At 64.7% G+C, this 16,400-nt stretch overlaps 1 protein-coding gene across 1 annotated transcript; it reads left to right on the top strand.

Moving 5' to 3' along the window:
* The first annotated feature begins 673 nt into the window (after positions 1-673).
* On the top strand, positions 674-5,928 carry LOC142086030 (uncharacterized). Its single transcript, XM_075158489.1, has 5 exons — positions 674-4,244; positions 4,696-4,797; positions 5,077-5,179; positions 5,426-5,479; positions 5,729-5,928. The coding sequence occupies exons 1-5, from the start codon at positions 3,327-3,329 to the stop codon at positions 5,926-5,928; spliced, it is 1,377 nt and encodes a 458-aa protein (XP_075014590.1). The 5' UTR covers positions 674-3,326.
* The last annotated feature ends 10,472 nt before the right edge of the window (positions 5,929-16,400 follow it).

The following is a 16,400-nucleotide window of genomic DNA, read 5'->3' as shown; positions in this document are numbered from 1 at the left end:
CCCTCTGCTGCACCTGCAAGCACCAGGGGACCCACCAGGAGGCTGCAGAAGCTCTGCATCACCTGCACACCTTCCTGCTGCAGCAGAGAAGTAAGAGCAGCCGTGTCGGGCTGGGTCCCCCCAAGCATGGGCAGCCAGGGGCCACTCTCCTTGGCGAGAGAAAGCCTGATCCAACCTGCCTGCCTGCCTGCAGTCTGAAAAGCCGTTTCCCCTCGCCCCGCTTGCAATAGCCCTGGACCCCCTCTGGGGATCTGCTCCCCGGACCTGTCTGGGTGCCCTCTTTCTTTGCCAGCGACTTTTCAGCCCGACATTCTCAGGCTGCACCTCCAGCTCTGCACCCTCTCTCTGAGCACCCTGGTTTTGCTCCTCCCCAGGAAAGTGTCTCTGGCTGCGTGACACAACGCAGCTGCAGCTCCAGGAGCGCTGGCACTGGAGGGAGCTCTGGCAGCTTTCGCAAACCATACGCGCCAGAAAAATCTTCTCGGTAAGAAGTGCCTTCAGCTCCTGGCCGGGGGGGTCGTGTGAGTGAAGGGACAGCCGATCCATGGGGATGACGGGGGCTGTCGTGGTTTAACCCCAGCCAGTAACTAAGCACCACGCAGCCGCTCGCTCACTCCCCCCCGGTGGGATGGGGGAGAGAATCGGAAGGGTAAAAGTGAGATAAACTTGTGGGTTGAGATAAAGACAGTTTAATGGAACAGAAAAGGAGGGGGAAATAGTAATAATAATAATAGTAATAATAATTAATAATAATGACGATGATGATGACGATGATGATCGTCCCACTCTGCTGGCTCTGCGTCCCACTCTCACTGCACAGCGCAGCTACTCTGGGTGACGCTCTAGGTGACAAGTCTCCCCTCCTCTCCTTCATCCTGCAGATGTTCACGAAATACCTCCAGCCCTCCGACCAGGTAGACATCATCCTCGTGGCCATCAAGAGCTTCACAGCCCCAAGCTCCTACAGCATCAGCATAGCTGCCCACATGGTGGACATCCTTGTGCAGGGCCCTGCCTTCCAGCCGGGGCAGGTGAGTAGCCCGTGGGTGGCGCGGCCGATGCTCCAGCCCACCGGGGACTGTTCCTCCCCTGGCTCTGCGCCTGGCCGGCACTGACGCCATCTCAAGCCGACATACCGCAGCGGGAACGGAAGCAGCTCCCAGTGGGAGCTGGGCAAACGGCCGCGCTCGCCCTGCTGACATCACCCCTCCCACCCGTGTCTCCTCTCCAGGTGCTGAACATCCTGTGGGCCATCTACGGAAAACTGCCCTCCATCAGGGCGGTGGTAGCCCTCAACAGCCTGGACAGGGCCCTGCTGGTGCTGATGGGCAAATACCCCAGCGAGGTGGTGGCCAGCCTGCTGCAGTGCTCCCCAGTATGCAACCGGTATGGGGCCCACCAGCCTTTAGGGCTCCTCTCACGCTGGGAGAGGGGCCCCAAGACCCTCCCGAGGGACTTCAGCCCGGCCATCCTCCGGGGTGCCCCCGCTGACTGAGCCCTGGCTCCCTGCAGTGTCGCCATGGCCATGTGGAGGGCGATGCTGCCCGAGGCTGCAGACAAGGTGCTGCAGGAACTGCTCAGCCTCCTGATGAAGCAGTCGATGCGCAAGACCTCCACCTCCATCAAGGACAACCCGCGCCTCCTCTCCCTGGCTGTGAGTTGCTGGATGAGGCCTCGCCGACCTCCGGGGCTGCTCTCAGCTGTCCGGGGCCCCCGCTCTCCCTCCCTGCCCACCCCAAGCCTTGACCTCCCCAGGGGCGTGGGGACATCTCAGTGTCTGGATGTCTTCTGCAGGCAGCCAAGACCATAAGCGAGATCATCCTGCAGCCTGCCTGCCTGCAGCAGATGGAGGCGATTTTCCCCCAGCTTTTCCTGGCACTGCTTTTCCAAGTGTCATTCACCACAGAGCTGACGGTGCAGGAGGTGTGCATCTTCTGGAAGGAGCACCAACAGGACGTGCTCACTCCCATCAGGTACTCCATCCCTGTCCTCTCATCCCTGCCAGCCACCCCAAGCCAGGCCAGGGGTCCCGGTGGGAGCCGAGCATTTCTCCTTGCGCAGGTCTGCGGTACAGTCCACGAGGGTGCTACTCTGCAGCATGGGCTTTGAGAGCCAGGCACTGGCCATTGAGGCGCAGGGTGGCTGGGACGCCCTGCTCAGCACCCAGACCCACCTCCTGGGGGTGCGCGTCGTGGCCAGGTGAGACCCCCTTCTCAGGGGACGGGGCACCCCGTGCCACCCCCTCCCTTGGGATGATGGCAGGGGGGCCCCCGCTGCTCGGAGAAAGTGCTGCAGACTGGTGACGTCCAGACTGGTGCAAACCCCGAAGAGATGTGCCCGCCCGGCTCGGGCCTGACGGTGCCTCCTTCCCCCTGCCAGGGAGATGATGAAGACGCCAAGGCCCCTGCGCTCCACCATCTTCCGCCAGCTGGCAGAGCTCCTCAGGATGGAGGACTCCACCTGGGAGATGATCGCCATGGTCTTCTTCATCGAGGTGAGCCTGATGGCACCGCTGCAAGCTCCCTCCAACGCTCGGCTCTCCCATGCCCACCGCTGTGGGGGGAGCCGGGGCTCCTCCGGTTGGTACCGTGGAGGAGCAGGCAAGCAACCAGCGCAGTGTGGTGTGGGGCACGGGGGCTCTCCGCAATCCCTGCCGCCTCCATCTGGGCTTGGTCTTGCCCCGGCATCCTTGCCCTGAGCTGACGGTTGGAGCCAGCACCGTATCTCACCAGCTCCCGCTGCCTGTTTCAGATGCTGGGTTGCACCAACCTGAGTGAGGAGCTGGACTGTGCCCTGGGAATCTTCCCCATGTACCTGCAGAGCCAGTGCGTGGGGATGCCCAGCCTGGTGCTGCGGGCCATCCTCAGGCTCACCGAGAGGCCCGACACGGTGAGTAGAGGGCAGCCGGGGGACAGCAGCCCAGGGTGGAGCGACGGGCGGTGGGTAACACGTCGGCTCGGGCTTTTCTGGGCATCGGGAGCTGTGCTGGCTGCTGCCAGCTCTCCTGCCTCCTCAGCCCTCTGCCCCATGGCCGTGCCGTGCAAGGAGACAGACGGCAGTGCCGAGGGGAACGGGCTTCCGCTGCCAGCACGTCCCCGCAGAGATGCTGGCGCCCGAGCGTGGGGTCTGCAAGCCTGGCCGTGGGGTGCTGAGCCCCGGGGTGAAATGCAGCGGCCGCGGCGGGGACTGCTGGCAGCTCGGGCAGCTTTGCAGGCAGCCCCGGTCGCCCACCAGCCTGCCCAGGGGTCTGGTGGAGAAGGGGGCAGCCGCGGGGCTGGCAAGGAGCCAGCGCTGTCTGTCCTCCCGCTCCGCGCCCTGCTCTTCCCATGGCCATGCCGGTGAGCCCTGTCTGCCGGGAGCTTGCCCTCGTCACCCACACCGCCCGCCAAGAAGCCAGTGGGGAGGCCGGTGTTGGCGGAGAGGGTTTTCACCCCTGCGATCGGTCGCTGCTTTACAAAAAGGAGGTGGCATGTCTCACACAGGCAAGAAAAACCCTCGTCCTGCTGCCGTACGTCATGGAGCGGCTGCAGGGCGCTGACAGTGACGCCAGCGCTGCGGCCCTGCCCGTGCTCGGCAACATGCTCCAGCTGCTGGAGGGGAAGATGCCCAGCCTCACCGCCCTGGCGCTGGCTGAAAAGCTCCCGCCGCTCTTCAGTGACGTAAGGCTGGGGGAGAGCCCCAGGCCCCTCTCGCCGGGCACCTCCATTCGCGCCTCCCGCCGCAGCCCCCGTGCTCTGCAGGGGGATGCTTTGCCCCGCAAGCCCCCAGACCCCATCGCTGCCCTCGGTGGCTCCGTGCTGCATCCCAAACCCCCTGCATGGACTCACCCCAGCTCGGCCTCCCTGCTGGGGGGGGGCGGTGCTGGCGGGACAGCGGCAGGGGTGCTGAGCCCCAGCGATGCACACCCTGCCCTGGCAGCATCCCCCAGCCCTCCACAGGGTCTCCCTCTCTGGCCCCCTGCCCCCCTGGGCAGACCTTCTGCATGCCACAGCTCGCTCCCTTTTGGAGCAGGGCTGCTTGTGGCTGTTTTGGGGACGTCCATCTCCACGTCAGCCCCTTGCTCACCATGGGCTCCCCTCTTCCCCCAGGAGTTGGACACGGTGCGGGAGCTCTCCATCCGTCTCTTCCAAAAAGCGATGGGGCTCGTGGTGGGCGCTGAAAAGAAGAAGATGAAGAAGGTGGTGTGGGACAGCCTGCTGCCGCTGGTCTTTCACCTGTATGACCAGGACAAGACAGTGGCCAAGGTGGGATTCCCAACCTGACTGGTGCTTTGGGCAGGGCGATGCTGACACTGGACCCTTCAAATGTGTGTCAGCGTGAGGTCTAGCTTGCTGGGTCCCCAGGACCAGGCAGAGCCCGCCTCCCTGCCCACTGCTGCCGTTCTCCTCCTGCTGCCCAGAGGGATGGGGAGGCGGGTCTCCCTCCGCACAGCCCTTGGCATGGGTCCCTGCAGCCCCAGAGACGGGACTACGGCTCTGCAGCAGCCTGGGGCCACCAAGGCCAAAACATTGAAGCCCCAACAGGCTTCCAGCCAGAGAGGGTGGCTGCCCTTATCTCCCCCTGGGTTGCTGAACCTGGTGGCAGCAGCAGTCCCCAGCTGGTGCACGGGCAGGGACAGGCTCTGAGCCCTGCCAAGAGGGGGGCACAGGGTCCTGTGCCCCTGGCGGAGGTGGTGGCATCTCTGCTCCTCTCCAGGCCTCCCAGGAAGCCCTCTGCAGCGCTGGCCAGTTCCTGCAGTGGGGGCAGCTGGCACAGCTGGCCGAGACCGCACAGGCATGGAGGATCAGCGAATGCCTGGTAAGCACAGCCCCAACGCCCCTGGAATTCAGCCTGGGCAAGCCCTGCCCCACGCCCGTGCTCTAGGCTGTCCTCGCCCCCGGGATCCCAAAGGGGACCCTGCCACCAGGATGGCACCCCAGCGTGCCTGGGGAGCCCTCTGCTCCCTCCGAACCGCGATGCCACACGGCAGGGAGCTGGGAATGTCTTGCTGGGGGGAAGGAGGGTGGCCCTGGGCGAGGGGACGGCCTGACCTGGGGACAGCTCTGTGCCAACCCTGCACCCTTCTCCTCTCTGCAGCTGGCCAGGAAGAAGAGCAGGGCCGAGGACTACCTGCGCCAGAGCGAGCTCTACCTGCAGAGCCCACAGGAGTCCCTGCGGCAGGAGGCTGTCAGGCTCATCGGTGAGCCACGAGCCTTGGGGTCCCTCCCTCTCCCAGGGTCCCTGTGTCGCGGCGCAGGGCCTGTGGGGCACCCCTGCACCCCCTCCCACCCCTGCCTGCGCAGGTGGGGCTGGCAGGAGGCTCATCCATCCCCTCCCCGATGCTGCACCCCGGGGTCAGCCCTCCCTGGGGAGCTGTGCGGCCAGGCAGGCTGGGTGGTGGGGTCCCCAATGGGCAGCAGGGTCCCCAACACGCTGTGTCCCCCAGGGCTCATCGGACGGCAGGTGGATAAGCACGAGAGGATGGAGTATATCAGAAAGGGTGAGTGAGGGCAGCGGGGAGGAGGAAGGACCCCGGGAGCTCCCCCCAGCCCTGGCGAGAGGGGCTCTGCTCCCAGCGTGTCTATGGGGAGCGGGGTGTTTCTGGAGGGGGGCATTCCTGACCAGCAGCCTCCAGCCGAGCCACCTGCCCCCTGGCTCCCTCCTGGCCCTGGGAATCACGGGGTGCGATGTGCCCCGCCTGGAGGGGATACAGGGCTGTCACCTCACCTCTGCTGCTTTGTCCCCGCAGTCCTTCAAGAAGCAAAGAATGACGCCAGCCCCCTGGTCTCCTCCCTGGCGACTCAGACGCGGCTCATCCTCAGTCGACGAAGGCTGAGTTCGAGGTTCAGCCTCCAGCAGCTGAGCTTACGGCTGCGAAGGGCATCGGCGAGGTGGCGCTCGGCCCCCAGCGAGGACTCTGCTCGGGCAGAGACCAAGCAGCAGCCCTAGCCCGAGGACGCTCTGCAGGCTGGGGTATCTCCTCTTCCCGAAGTCTAAGAGGAAAGAAGAGACCTCAGCCCCAGAGGAGCCGGCATCCTCCAGAGAGCAGCAGGACCGCTGCTCTTTCCAGTGGCCCAGGGCAACCCCTGCCCACACGCTTCGTCTTTGCTACAGAGCACCAGCTGGGCTGGGCTGCGGAACAGAGGGAAGAAGCCCAAGCCAGAGCCGAAGACGAAGTTGAAGCTGCAACTGAAGCCTTCGCTCCCCTCTCCGGGGCCGCACCGGGATAAATCACTTTTTCTGCCTCCCGCTGTCTGAGGAGCCTTCGCTGCCTCGGGCTGACACGGCCGAGCCCGGGAGCTACAAAGCCACCGATGCTCTGGCTCCAGCAGCACCGTCCCCCCCACGTCCCCAGCAGGAAGGGCAGCTCTGCCCACGACACCCAAACCAGAGTGCACCCATGCCCAGGGCACCCACCCTGCGCTGCACCCCCTCACAGGGCACCCCACCCGACCCTGCCCAGCTGCCGCACAAACACCCACGCTGCGCTGCACCCACGCACGGCACCCAAACCAGACTGCACCCCCGCACAGGGCACCCCACCCTGCCTGCACCCCCACATCACTGCAAACCAGACCGCACTCACACATGGTGCACAAACCCAAACGGCATCACCCAGCTGATCACTGCCCCCGCCCCAACGCTGCACCTCCAAACACACGGCCCCCACCCCACCACTGACCCCACCACTGACCCCACCACTGACCCCACCACTGACCATCACCGGACCCCTCTCCCCCCCTCTTCCTCTTCCCTCTCCCCCGGCTCCCCCGGCCCCGCACCGCCCGTACCGACCTACCGGGCCCGCCGCCGCCGCCACTTCCGCCCTCGAGACTCACTTCCGCCGCCGCCACATCTCGGCGCCCGCACTGCGCCCCCTGGCGGCCGGAGGCCGCCTCCCCGTTCCCCTCCACACGCGCGCATGCGCGTTGCGGCGGGCGGGCCGAGCGTGGCGGAGCGCCGGGCGGGTCCTGCCGCCGCGGCCGGCGCCGCTGCCGCCGCTGCCCGCGGGGCTCTCGCCCCGCTCCCGCCCGTCCCCACACAGCGACCCGTCTGTGCCCGCACCGCCTCGTTGCCGGCCCCACCGCCCGCGGGGCACCGCCGCCCCCCAGCACCGGGGGCCGGGCCCCCGCTCCCCCTCGTGCGGGCCCCGGGGAGGGGAGCGGGGGGGAGCCCCCCCTCGCTGGCGCCAGCCGCGGGCGGGCGGGGCGCGCCCCTGCGCCCTGGCACGCGGGGACCCAGCCGAGCCCAACGGTCGCGGGTCTGTGCGGCTGAGCGCGCGGGAGGGCGTCCGGCGTCCCGCTGTGCCCAGCGGCCTCGGAGCGAGGGGAGGCCGGCGGGCCTTGTCCCGGGCCTGGTGTGGAAGAGGGGCGGGGGGCTGCGGCTGGTGGGGGGATCGGGAGCGCAGCTGGTGTTTTCCTCCATCCCGTCAGTGGCGGGCGGAACGCTGAAGGGAGCAGGAAAACTCACCGCATCCACACGTGGCTCAGGGGCTGGGGCCATCGGCGAGATTTTGGCGGCTTTGAGCCTGGGGAGGTTCACACGGCACCGGGCCTGCCGGGGACAGGGGAGTTCAGCTGTCTCCCGGGGGAAAGGGTTCTCGCCTGTGGGCCGGCGGGGCTCTTGGAGAGGGCTTTAAACTAGGTTCGAAGGGGGAAGGGGATAAAACCAGGCTCACCAGAGAAGAGCCTAGGGACCGCACGCCAATGTCGGGGGAGAACTCGGCAGCCCAGCTCAAGCGCATCTACACCAATGCACGCAGCATGGGCGGCAAACAGGAGGAGCTGGAAGCCATTGTGCAGCGGGGTAGCTGTGACTTAGCTGCCATCACGGAAACACGGTGGGATGAGTCTCACGACTGGAGTGCTGCAATGGATGGCTATAAGCTCTTCAGACGGGACAGGCGAGGAAGGAGAGGCGGTGGGGTAGCCCTGTGCGTCAGGGAGTGCTTCGACTGTCTGGAGCTCAATGGTAGCGATGATGAGGTGGAGTGCTTGTGGGTGAGGATGAGGGGGAAGGCCAACAGGCAGATATCCTGCCGGGAGTCTGTTATAGACCACCTAGCCAGGACGAGGAGGCAGACGAAATATTCTACCAGAGGCTGGCAGAAGTCTCCCAGTCGCTAGCCCTTGTTCCTCTCGAGAGGAAACAGTGGAGGAGGTTCCTGGCGTGTGTGGAAGATACCTTCCTGGCACAGCCGGTAAGCGAGCCTCCCAGGGGAGGTGCCTCGCTTGACCTGCTGTTCACAAGCAGAGAAGGACTGGTGGGAGGTGTGGTGGTCGGAGGCCGGCTTGGGCTTAGCGACCATGAAATGGTAGAATTCTCAATACTTGGTGAAGTCAGGGGGGGGGACTTTGGCCTGCTCAAGGCACTGGTTGAGAGGGTCCCTTGGGAGGCAGTCCTGAAGGGCAAAGGGGTCCAGGGAGGTGGACGTTCTTCAAGAAGGAAGTCTTAAAGGCGCAGGAGCGGGCTGTCCCCATGTGGCGCAAGAAGAACGGGCGGGGAAGACGACCGGCCTGGCTGAACGGGGAGCTCTGGCTGGGACTGAGGGAAAAAAGGAGAGTTTACCAGCTTTGGAAGAAGGGGCAGGCAACTCAAGAAGAGTACAGGGATCTCGTTAGGTCGTGCAGAGTGGAAATTAGAAAGGCAAAAGCCCAGCTGGAACTCAACCTGGCCACTGTCGTGAGAGCCAACAAAGAATGTTTTTACAAGTATATTAATGACAAAAGGAGAGCCAAGGAGAATCTCCATCCTCTATTGGATGCGGGGGGGAACGTTGCCACCAAGGACGAGGATAAGGCTGAGGTACTCAACGCCTTCTTTGCCTCAGTCTTTAATAGTCAGAGCAGTTATCCTCAGGCCACTCAGCCCCCTGAGCTGGAAGACAGGGACGGCGAGCAGGATAAACCCCCCATAATCCAAGAGGAAGCCGTTAACGACCTGCCACGCCAGCTGGACGCTCACAAGTCTCTGGGGCCGGATGGGATCCACCCGAGGGTGCTGAGGGAGCTGGCGGAGGAGCTTGCCGAGCCGCTCTCCATCATTTACCAGCAGTCCTGGTTAACTGGGGAGGTCCCGGACGACTGGAGGCTCGCCAATGTGATGCCCATCTACAAGAAGGGCCGGAAGGAGGATCCGGGGAACGACAGGCCGGTCAGCCTGACCTCGGTGCCGGGGAAGATTACGGAGTGGTTCGTTGTGAGGGCGCTCACAAGCCATGTCTGGGACAACCAGGGGGTCAAACCCAGCCAGCACCTGCTTGACCAACCTGATCTTCCATGACCAGGTGACCCGCCTCGTGGATGAGGGAGAGGCTGTGGATGTGGTCTACCTGGACTTCAGTAAAGCCTTTGACACGGTCTCGCGTGGCATTCTCCTAGAGAGGCTGGCGGCTCACGGCTCAGACAGGTGCACTCTTCGCTGGGTAAAAAACTGGCTGGACGGCCGGGCCCAGAGAGTTGTGGTGAACGGAGTGAAATCCAGTTGGCGGCCGGTCACGAGCGGTGTTCCCCAGGGCTCAGTTTTGGGGCCGGTCCTGTTCAATATCTTTATCAACGATCTGGACGAGGGGATCAAGTGCTCCCTCAGTAAGTTTGCAGATGGCACCAAGCTGGGCGGGAGTGTTGATCTGCTGGAGGGTAGGAAGGCTCTGCAGAGGGACCTGGACAGGCTGGATCGATGGGCCAAGGCCAACTCCATGAGGTTCAACAAGGCCAAGTGCCGGGTCCTGCACTTCGGCCACAACAACCCCAGGCAACGCTACAGGCTTGGGGAAGAGTGGCTGGAAAGCTGCCCAGAGGAAAAGGACCTGGGGGTGCTGGTTGACAGCCGGCTGAACATGAGCCGGCAGTGTGCCCAGGTGGCCAAGAAGGCCAACGGCATCCTGGCCTGTATCAGAACTAGTGTGGCCAGCAGGAGCAGGGAGGTGATCGTGCCCCTGTACTCGGCACTGGTGAGGCCGCACCTCGAATCCTGTGTTCAGTTTTGGGCCCCCTCAGTACAAGAAGGACATGGAGGTGCTGGAGCGTGTCCAGGGAGGGCAACGAAGCTGGTGAAGAGCCTGGAGCACAAGTCTGATGGGGAGCGGCTGAGGGAACTGGGGTTGTTTAGCCTGGAGAAGAGGAGGCTGAGGGGAGACCTCGTTGCGCTCTACAACTGCCTGAAAGGAGGTTGTAGCGAGGTGGGGGTTGGTCTCTTCTGCCAAGTAACAAGCGATAGGACGAGAGGAAATGGCCTCAAGTTGCGCCAAGGGAGGTTTAGATTGGACATTAGGAAAAATTTCTTTACTGAAAGAGTGGTCAGGCCTTGGAAGAGGCTGCCCAGGGAAGGGGTTGAGTCACCATCCCTGGAAGTATTTAAAAGACGTGGAGATGAGGCGCTTAGGGACATGGTGTAGTGGGCATGGTGTGTTGGGTTGACGGTTGGACTCGATGGTCTTAGAGGTCTTTTGCAACCTTTATGATTCTATGATTCTATGACATCATGTGTCACCTGACCCTGGCCCCACAGTGTCTGGGAGGATGGTGTTGGGACAGGGTGGGAACAAGGAGGCCCCCTCTGCCCCACCGTTCCTGGCAGGACAAACCCGGGGAGTGCAGGGTCGCCCTCACCCCTTTCCTCCCTCCCTCCCTCCCTCCTGCACGATGGCGGGGAGACCCCCCAGCCACCCCAGGCGGGCTTGGGAGGAGGAGGACGGAGCTGCCCTGGCTGCCAGCTCCAAGCCGAAGCCTGACGAGATATGCGAGGTCCAGCCACTGCAGGCGGGTGAGTGTGCGGGTGCTGCGGGCAGGGGGCTGCCCACCCTGCCCTGCCCTGTCCCAGGCTCGCATCCCCCAGCCAGGCTGGCATCGGGCCTCCCACGGCGCAGCGGCCAGGGAGCCAGCCCTGTCACAGCATCCCGGGACAGGGACCCTCCCCGTCCCCCGGTGCCAGCGCATCCCTCACCCAGGCACGCCCGGGGCCCCCTCCTCGTGCTGCCCCTGAGCATCGCGCCCTCGCCCCCGGGGCGCACAGGTGACACCGGTGTCCCAGCCGTGAGGCAGGGCTGGTGACATCCCCGGGAGCTGGGCAGAGGGCTCGGGTTTTGCCCCCTGCCTGCCCCCCAGCCCTGCCTGCTCTCTCTTGGCCAGATCCGTGCTGCTCCGCCTTGGCTCTGCCCAGGGAGAAAGAGAATCCCCTGGACATCATCCAGGCCTCCCTCAGGAGCAGACCAAAGGTATCTGTGGTCACTTCTATGAGGCTGCGCCCATGTCTCCTGGCCGGTCTTCCTGCCCCCGTCCCGTGCCCACAAGGTGCCGGGGGCTGTGCTGAGCCCCCCCCGCGGCTGTCTCTCCCCCCTGACGCTGTCTGTCCATCTGTGCCCCCCCGGCTGGCAGCAAGAGGCCCAGAAGCTGAGGTTTCTGGCCTCCGTCTGCACCATCTGCACCACCAGCGTGGGCTCCATCGAGCGGGACATCCTTTGCTTCTACCAGCTGGAGGTGCTGGAGACCATCGAGGTGAGGGGACGGCCAGCCAGGCTGAGGCAGGGGCAGCGGGCAGGGGCACAGCCCTGGGGGCAGGAGAGGGCTCGGCCGGGCCGGGGGGGCACATGAGCGCTGCGCCAGGTCTCCATCCTTGGAGATGCTCCAAAGGCCCCTGGGTGGCCCGGCTGGAGCCAGGGCTTGGACCCAACAACGTTTGCAGGTCTCTTGGCCAGCCTGTGGCTCTGGGATGGGCACAGCCCTTCCTGCACGGGGCTTGGGACCACTGGGTGCTGGGTGGGGAGGGGGTGCCGGGCTGGGGGCACCTGGGCTCTGCCAGCCCTGCAGGCTCTTGCTGGGCAAGGGAGACTGCCCCGTCCCGATCTGTGCCACCCTGCTGTGCTCCACAGGTGCTACTGCAAGAGGAGCCCCCTGACCACCTGGGCACCATGGTGCGGCAGCAAGCCATGCTGGCCATCACCGCCATGAGGTACCTGCCCCAGTCCCCAGCTTGGCCTTCCCGGTGCTGGGCGGCCCCGACGGCACCGCTCCCAGGCGGGGGGCTTCCCCAGTCCTGGGTGCAAGAGGGAGGCAGAGAGCAGGGCAGGGGGTGCCATGGGGTTTTCCTCCCAAAGGCGAGAGTCAGTGTCGTGGGGGGCTGAGATGTCCCCTGCGGCGTGGGGAGCAGCCCGGGTCTCCAACCCTGAGGTCTGCCTCCTCCTTGCTGAGTCCAAAGAGCACCTCTCTGTCCCCACAGCCGAGAGAGACTGCTTCTGCCGGAGAAGAAGAGCGGGCTGCTCCACACCTGCTTCTGCAGCATCTTCCACCTGCCTCTGCAGGAGGACACCCAGGGCCCCGAGGCTTTCCTCTACTCCAAGGTATGCCACGGGGTGAACCACAGGGAGCTCCCCCAGCCTGAGGCCCCTTCCTGGGCACCGTAGGGCCACGGCACCCCCCTCCGAGGCTTCCAGGGCTGCCCCCAAGACTCTGTCCCCTTTGCAGACCCTGGACATGATGGACAGCATGCTGCAGGCGCTGGTACACAATGCCGGCACCCTCGGCATCGTGGAGCTGCAGAACATCTTGGAGGTCTGGCCTGGGCACAGGGTCCCCACGGGCAGTGACCCCTGGCTTGAGCAGTGCCCCCCGCAGCGCCTGGTGCAAGGAGGGGGGCAGGGAACGTCCCTCCTTCCCCGCCGTGCCCCCCCCACCAGCCCCCTGCCTCCTGGCTGCTGCCAGAGCCTCTTCTCCTCCTGCCCGAGCCCCCCCCACCCCTGCAGCCTTGCCCACTGCCCGTCCTGCCCAACACTCCCTCCCCGATGGACCTGCCTGTCTGGCAAGGGGAGCCCAGCCCTGGGGCTCTCCCCCTCCAGCTTCACCACGGGCCATATCCCAGAGCCCCCACCGCAGATCCCCAGGGAGGTGGTTACCCCAAAGCCTTGGGGTCCTTGGGTGGGGGGCGAAGGGACTTTTTTTGACGGGGAGCAAGTGGGAGGCAGCGGAGGCAGCAGCGGGAGCGGGATGTGGCCACCTGCCTGGCCGCAACAGGTTGCTGCGAGGGGCAAGAAGGACACGTGCTCCATCCCAGGCACTGCCCCGGAGCAAGCCTGGCCGTGCCGTGCTGTGCCATGCCAGCGCCCTGGCACATCAGCAGCTTTTCTCCTCCCAGCTCCTGCTGCCGTTCACCACTTCCCAGCTGGCAGAGGTGGAGGAGAGGGCCGTGGCACGGATTACCAGGCTGGCCAACTTCATCACCACCTACCCCAAGCTGCAGGTACCGAGCTCCGGTCTGGGCAGCCCCAGTCCCCCATCCCTTGCCCCTGAGCCCCGGCACCTCCTGGGGAAGCTGGGGGGCACCCAGGCAGCAGGAGGTCGGGAGCAGGGGTCTTTGCCCTGCCCCTGTCCGGTCCGTGCTCTCTCCCAGGGCAGGGCAGGGCAGGGCAGGGCAGGGCTGCCCCGGGCACAGGAAGGAACCTGGCTCTGGCAGCCCTGCCCTGCTCCGGGCTGCTGCCCGGCTGCTCTGGGAGCAGCTGGGGCTCACCTCGTGCCTGGGCTGCCTCTCTTCCCCCAGGTCTGCCCCTGCTTTGCACAAGCCACGATCCTCAGACATGGGTGCTCCAAGTCACATCGCTTTGCGATGCTGGGGAGGCTGGTGGGGCACCTCACCCTCTGCTGCACCTGCAAGCACCAGGGGACCCACCAGGAGGCTGCAGAAGCTCTGCATCACCTGCACACCTTCCTGCTGCAGCAGAGAAGTAAGAGCAGCCGTGTCGGGCTGGGTCCCCCCAAGCATGGGCAGCCAGGGGCCACTCTCCTTGGCGAGAGAAAGCCTGATCCAACCTGCCTGCCTGCCTGCAGTCTGAAAAGCCGTTTCCCCTCGCCCCGCTTGCAATAGCCCTGGACCCCCTCTGGGGATCTGCTCCCCGGACCTGTCTGGGTGCCCTCTTTCTTTGCCAGCGACTTTTCAGCCCGACATTCTCAGGCTGCACCTCCAGCTCTGCACCCTCTCTCTGAGCACCCTGGTTTTGCTCCTCCCCAGGAAAGTGTCTCTGGCTGCGTGACACAATGCAGCTGCAGCTCCAGGAGCGCTGGCACTGGAGGGAGCTCTGGCAGCTTTCGCAAACCATACGCGCCAGAAAAATCTTCTCGGTAAGAAGTGCCTTCAGCTCCTGGCCGGGGGGGTCGTGTGAGTGAAGGGACAGCCGATCCATGGGGATGATGTGGGCTGTCGTGGTTTAAGCCCAGCCAGTAACTAAGCACCACGCAGCCGCTCGCTCACTCCCCCCCGGTGGGATGGGGGAGAGAATCGGAAGGGTAAAAGTGAGATAAACTTGTGGGTTGAGATAAAGACAGTTTAATGGAACAGAAAAGGAGGGGGAAATAGTAATAATAATAATAGTAATAATAATTAATAATAATGACGATGATGATGACGATGATGATCGTCCCACTCTGCTGGCTCTGCGTCCCACTCTCACTGCACAGCGCAGCTACTCTGGGTGACGCTCTAGGTGACAAGTCTCCCCTCCTCTCCTTCATCCTGCAGATGTTCACGAAATACCTCCAGCCCTCCGACCAGGTAGACATCATCCTCGTGGCCATCAAGAGCTTCACAGCCCCAAGCTCCTACAGCATCAGCATAGCTGCCCACATGGTGGACATCCTTGTGCAGGGCCCTGCCTTCCAGCCGGGGCAGGTGAGTAGCCCGTGGGTGGCGCGGCCGATGCTCCAGCCCACCGGGGACTGTTCCTCCCCTGGCTCTGCGCCTGGCCGGCACTGACGCCATCTCAAGCCGACATACCGCAGCGGGAACGGAAGCAGCTCCCAGTGGGAGCTGGGCAAACGGCCGCGCTCGCCCTGCTGACATCACCCCTCCCACCCGTGTCTCCTCTCCAGGTGCTGAACATCCTGTGGGCCATCTACGGAAAACTGCCCTCCATCAGGGCGGTGGTAGCCCTCAACAGCCTGGACAGGGCCCTGCTGGTGCTGATGGGCAAATACCCCAGCGAGGTGGTGGCCAGCCTGCTGCAGTGCTCCCCAGTATGCAACCGGTATGGGGCCCACCAGCCTTTAGGGCTCCTCTCACGCTGGGAGAGGGGCCCCAAGACCCTCCCGAGGGACTTCAGCCCGGCCATCCTCCGGGGTGCCCCCGCTGACTGAGCCCTGGCTCCCTGCAGTGTCGCCATGGCCATGTGGAGGGCGATGCTGCCCGAGGCTGCAGACAAGGTGCTGCAGGAACTGCTCAGCCTCCTGATGAAGCAGTCGATGCGCAAGACCTCCACCTCCATCAAGGACAACCCGCGCCTCCTCTCCCTGGCTGTGAGTTGCTGGATGAGGCCTCGCCGACCTCCGGGGCTGCTCTCAGCTGTCCGGGGCCCCCGCTCTCCCTCCCTGCCCACCCCAAGCCTTGACCTCCCCAGGGGCGTGGGGACATCTCAGTGTCTGGATGTCTTCTGCAGGCAGCCAAGACCATAAGCGAGATCATCCTGCAGCCTGCCTGCCTGCAGCAGATGGAGGCGATTTTTCCCCAGCTTTTCCTGGCACTGCTTTTCCAAGTGTCATTCACCACAGAGCTGACGGTGCAGGAGGTGTGCATCTTCTGGAAGGAGCGCCAACAGGACGTGCTCACTCCCATCAGGTACTCCATCCCTGTCCTCTCATCCCTGCCAGCCACCCCAAGCCAGGCCAGGGGTCCCGGTGGGAGCCGAGCATTTCTCCTTGCGCAGGTCTGCGGTACAGTCCATGAGGGTGCTACTCTGCAGCACGGGCTTTGAGAGGCAGGCACTGGCCATTGAGGCGCAGGGTGGCTGGGACGCCCTGCTCAGCACCCAGACCCACCTCCTGGGGGTGCGCGTCGTGGCCAGGTGAGACCCCCTTCTCAGGGGACGGGGCACCCCGTGCCACCCCCTCCCTTGGGATGATGGCAGGGGGGCCCCCGCTGCTCGGAGAAAGTGCTGCAGACTGGTGACGTCCAGACTGGTGCAAACCCCGAAGAGATGTGCCCGCCTGGCTCGGGCCTGACGGTGCCTCCTTCCCCCTGCCAGGGAGATGATGAAGACGCCAAGGCCCCTGCGCTCCACCATCTTCCGCCAGCTGGCAGAGCTCCTCAGGATGGAGGACTCCACCTGGGAGATGATCGCCATGGTCTTCTTCATCGAGGTGAGCCTGATGGCACCGCTGCAAGTTCCCTCCAACGCTCGGCTCTCCCATGCCCACCGCTGTGGGGGGAGCCGGGGCTCCTCCGGTTGGTACCGTGGAGGAGCAGGCAAGCAACCAGCGCAGTGTGGTGTGGGGCACGGGGGCTCTCCGCAATCCCTGCCGCCTCCATCTGGGCTTGGTCTTGCCCCGGCATCCTTGCCCTGAGCTGACGGTTGGAGCCAGCACCGTATCTCACCAGCTCCCGCTGCCTGTTTCAGATGCTGGGTTGCACCAACCTGAGTGAGGAGCTGGACTGTGCCCTGG

The sequence above is a fragment of the Calonectris borealis genome, chromosome 10, assembly GCF_964195595.1.
Source record: "Calonectris borealis chromosome 10, bCalBor7.hap1.2, whole genome shotgun sequence".
NCBI classification, from domain to species: Eukaryota; Metazoa; Chordata; class Aves; order Procellariiformes; family Procellariidae; genus Calonectris; species Calonectris borealis.
The sequence above is the reverse complement of the archived record's forward strand: the minus strand, read 5'-3'. Positions and strand labels throughout refer to the sequence as shown.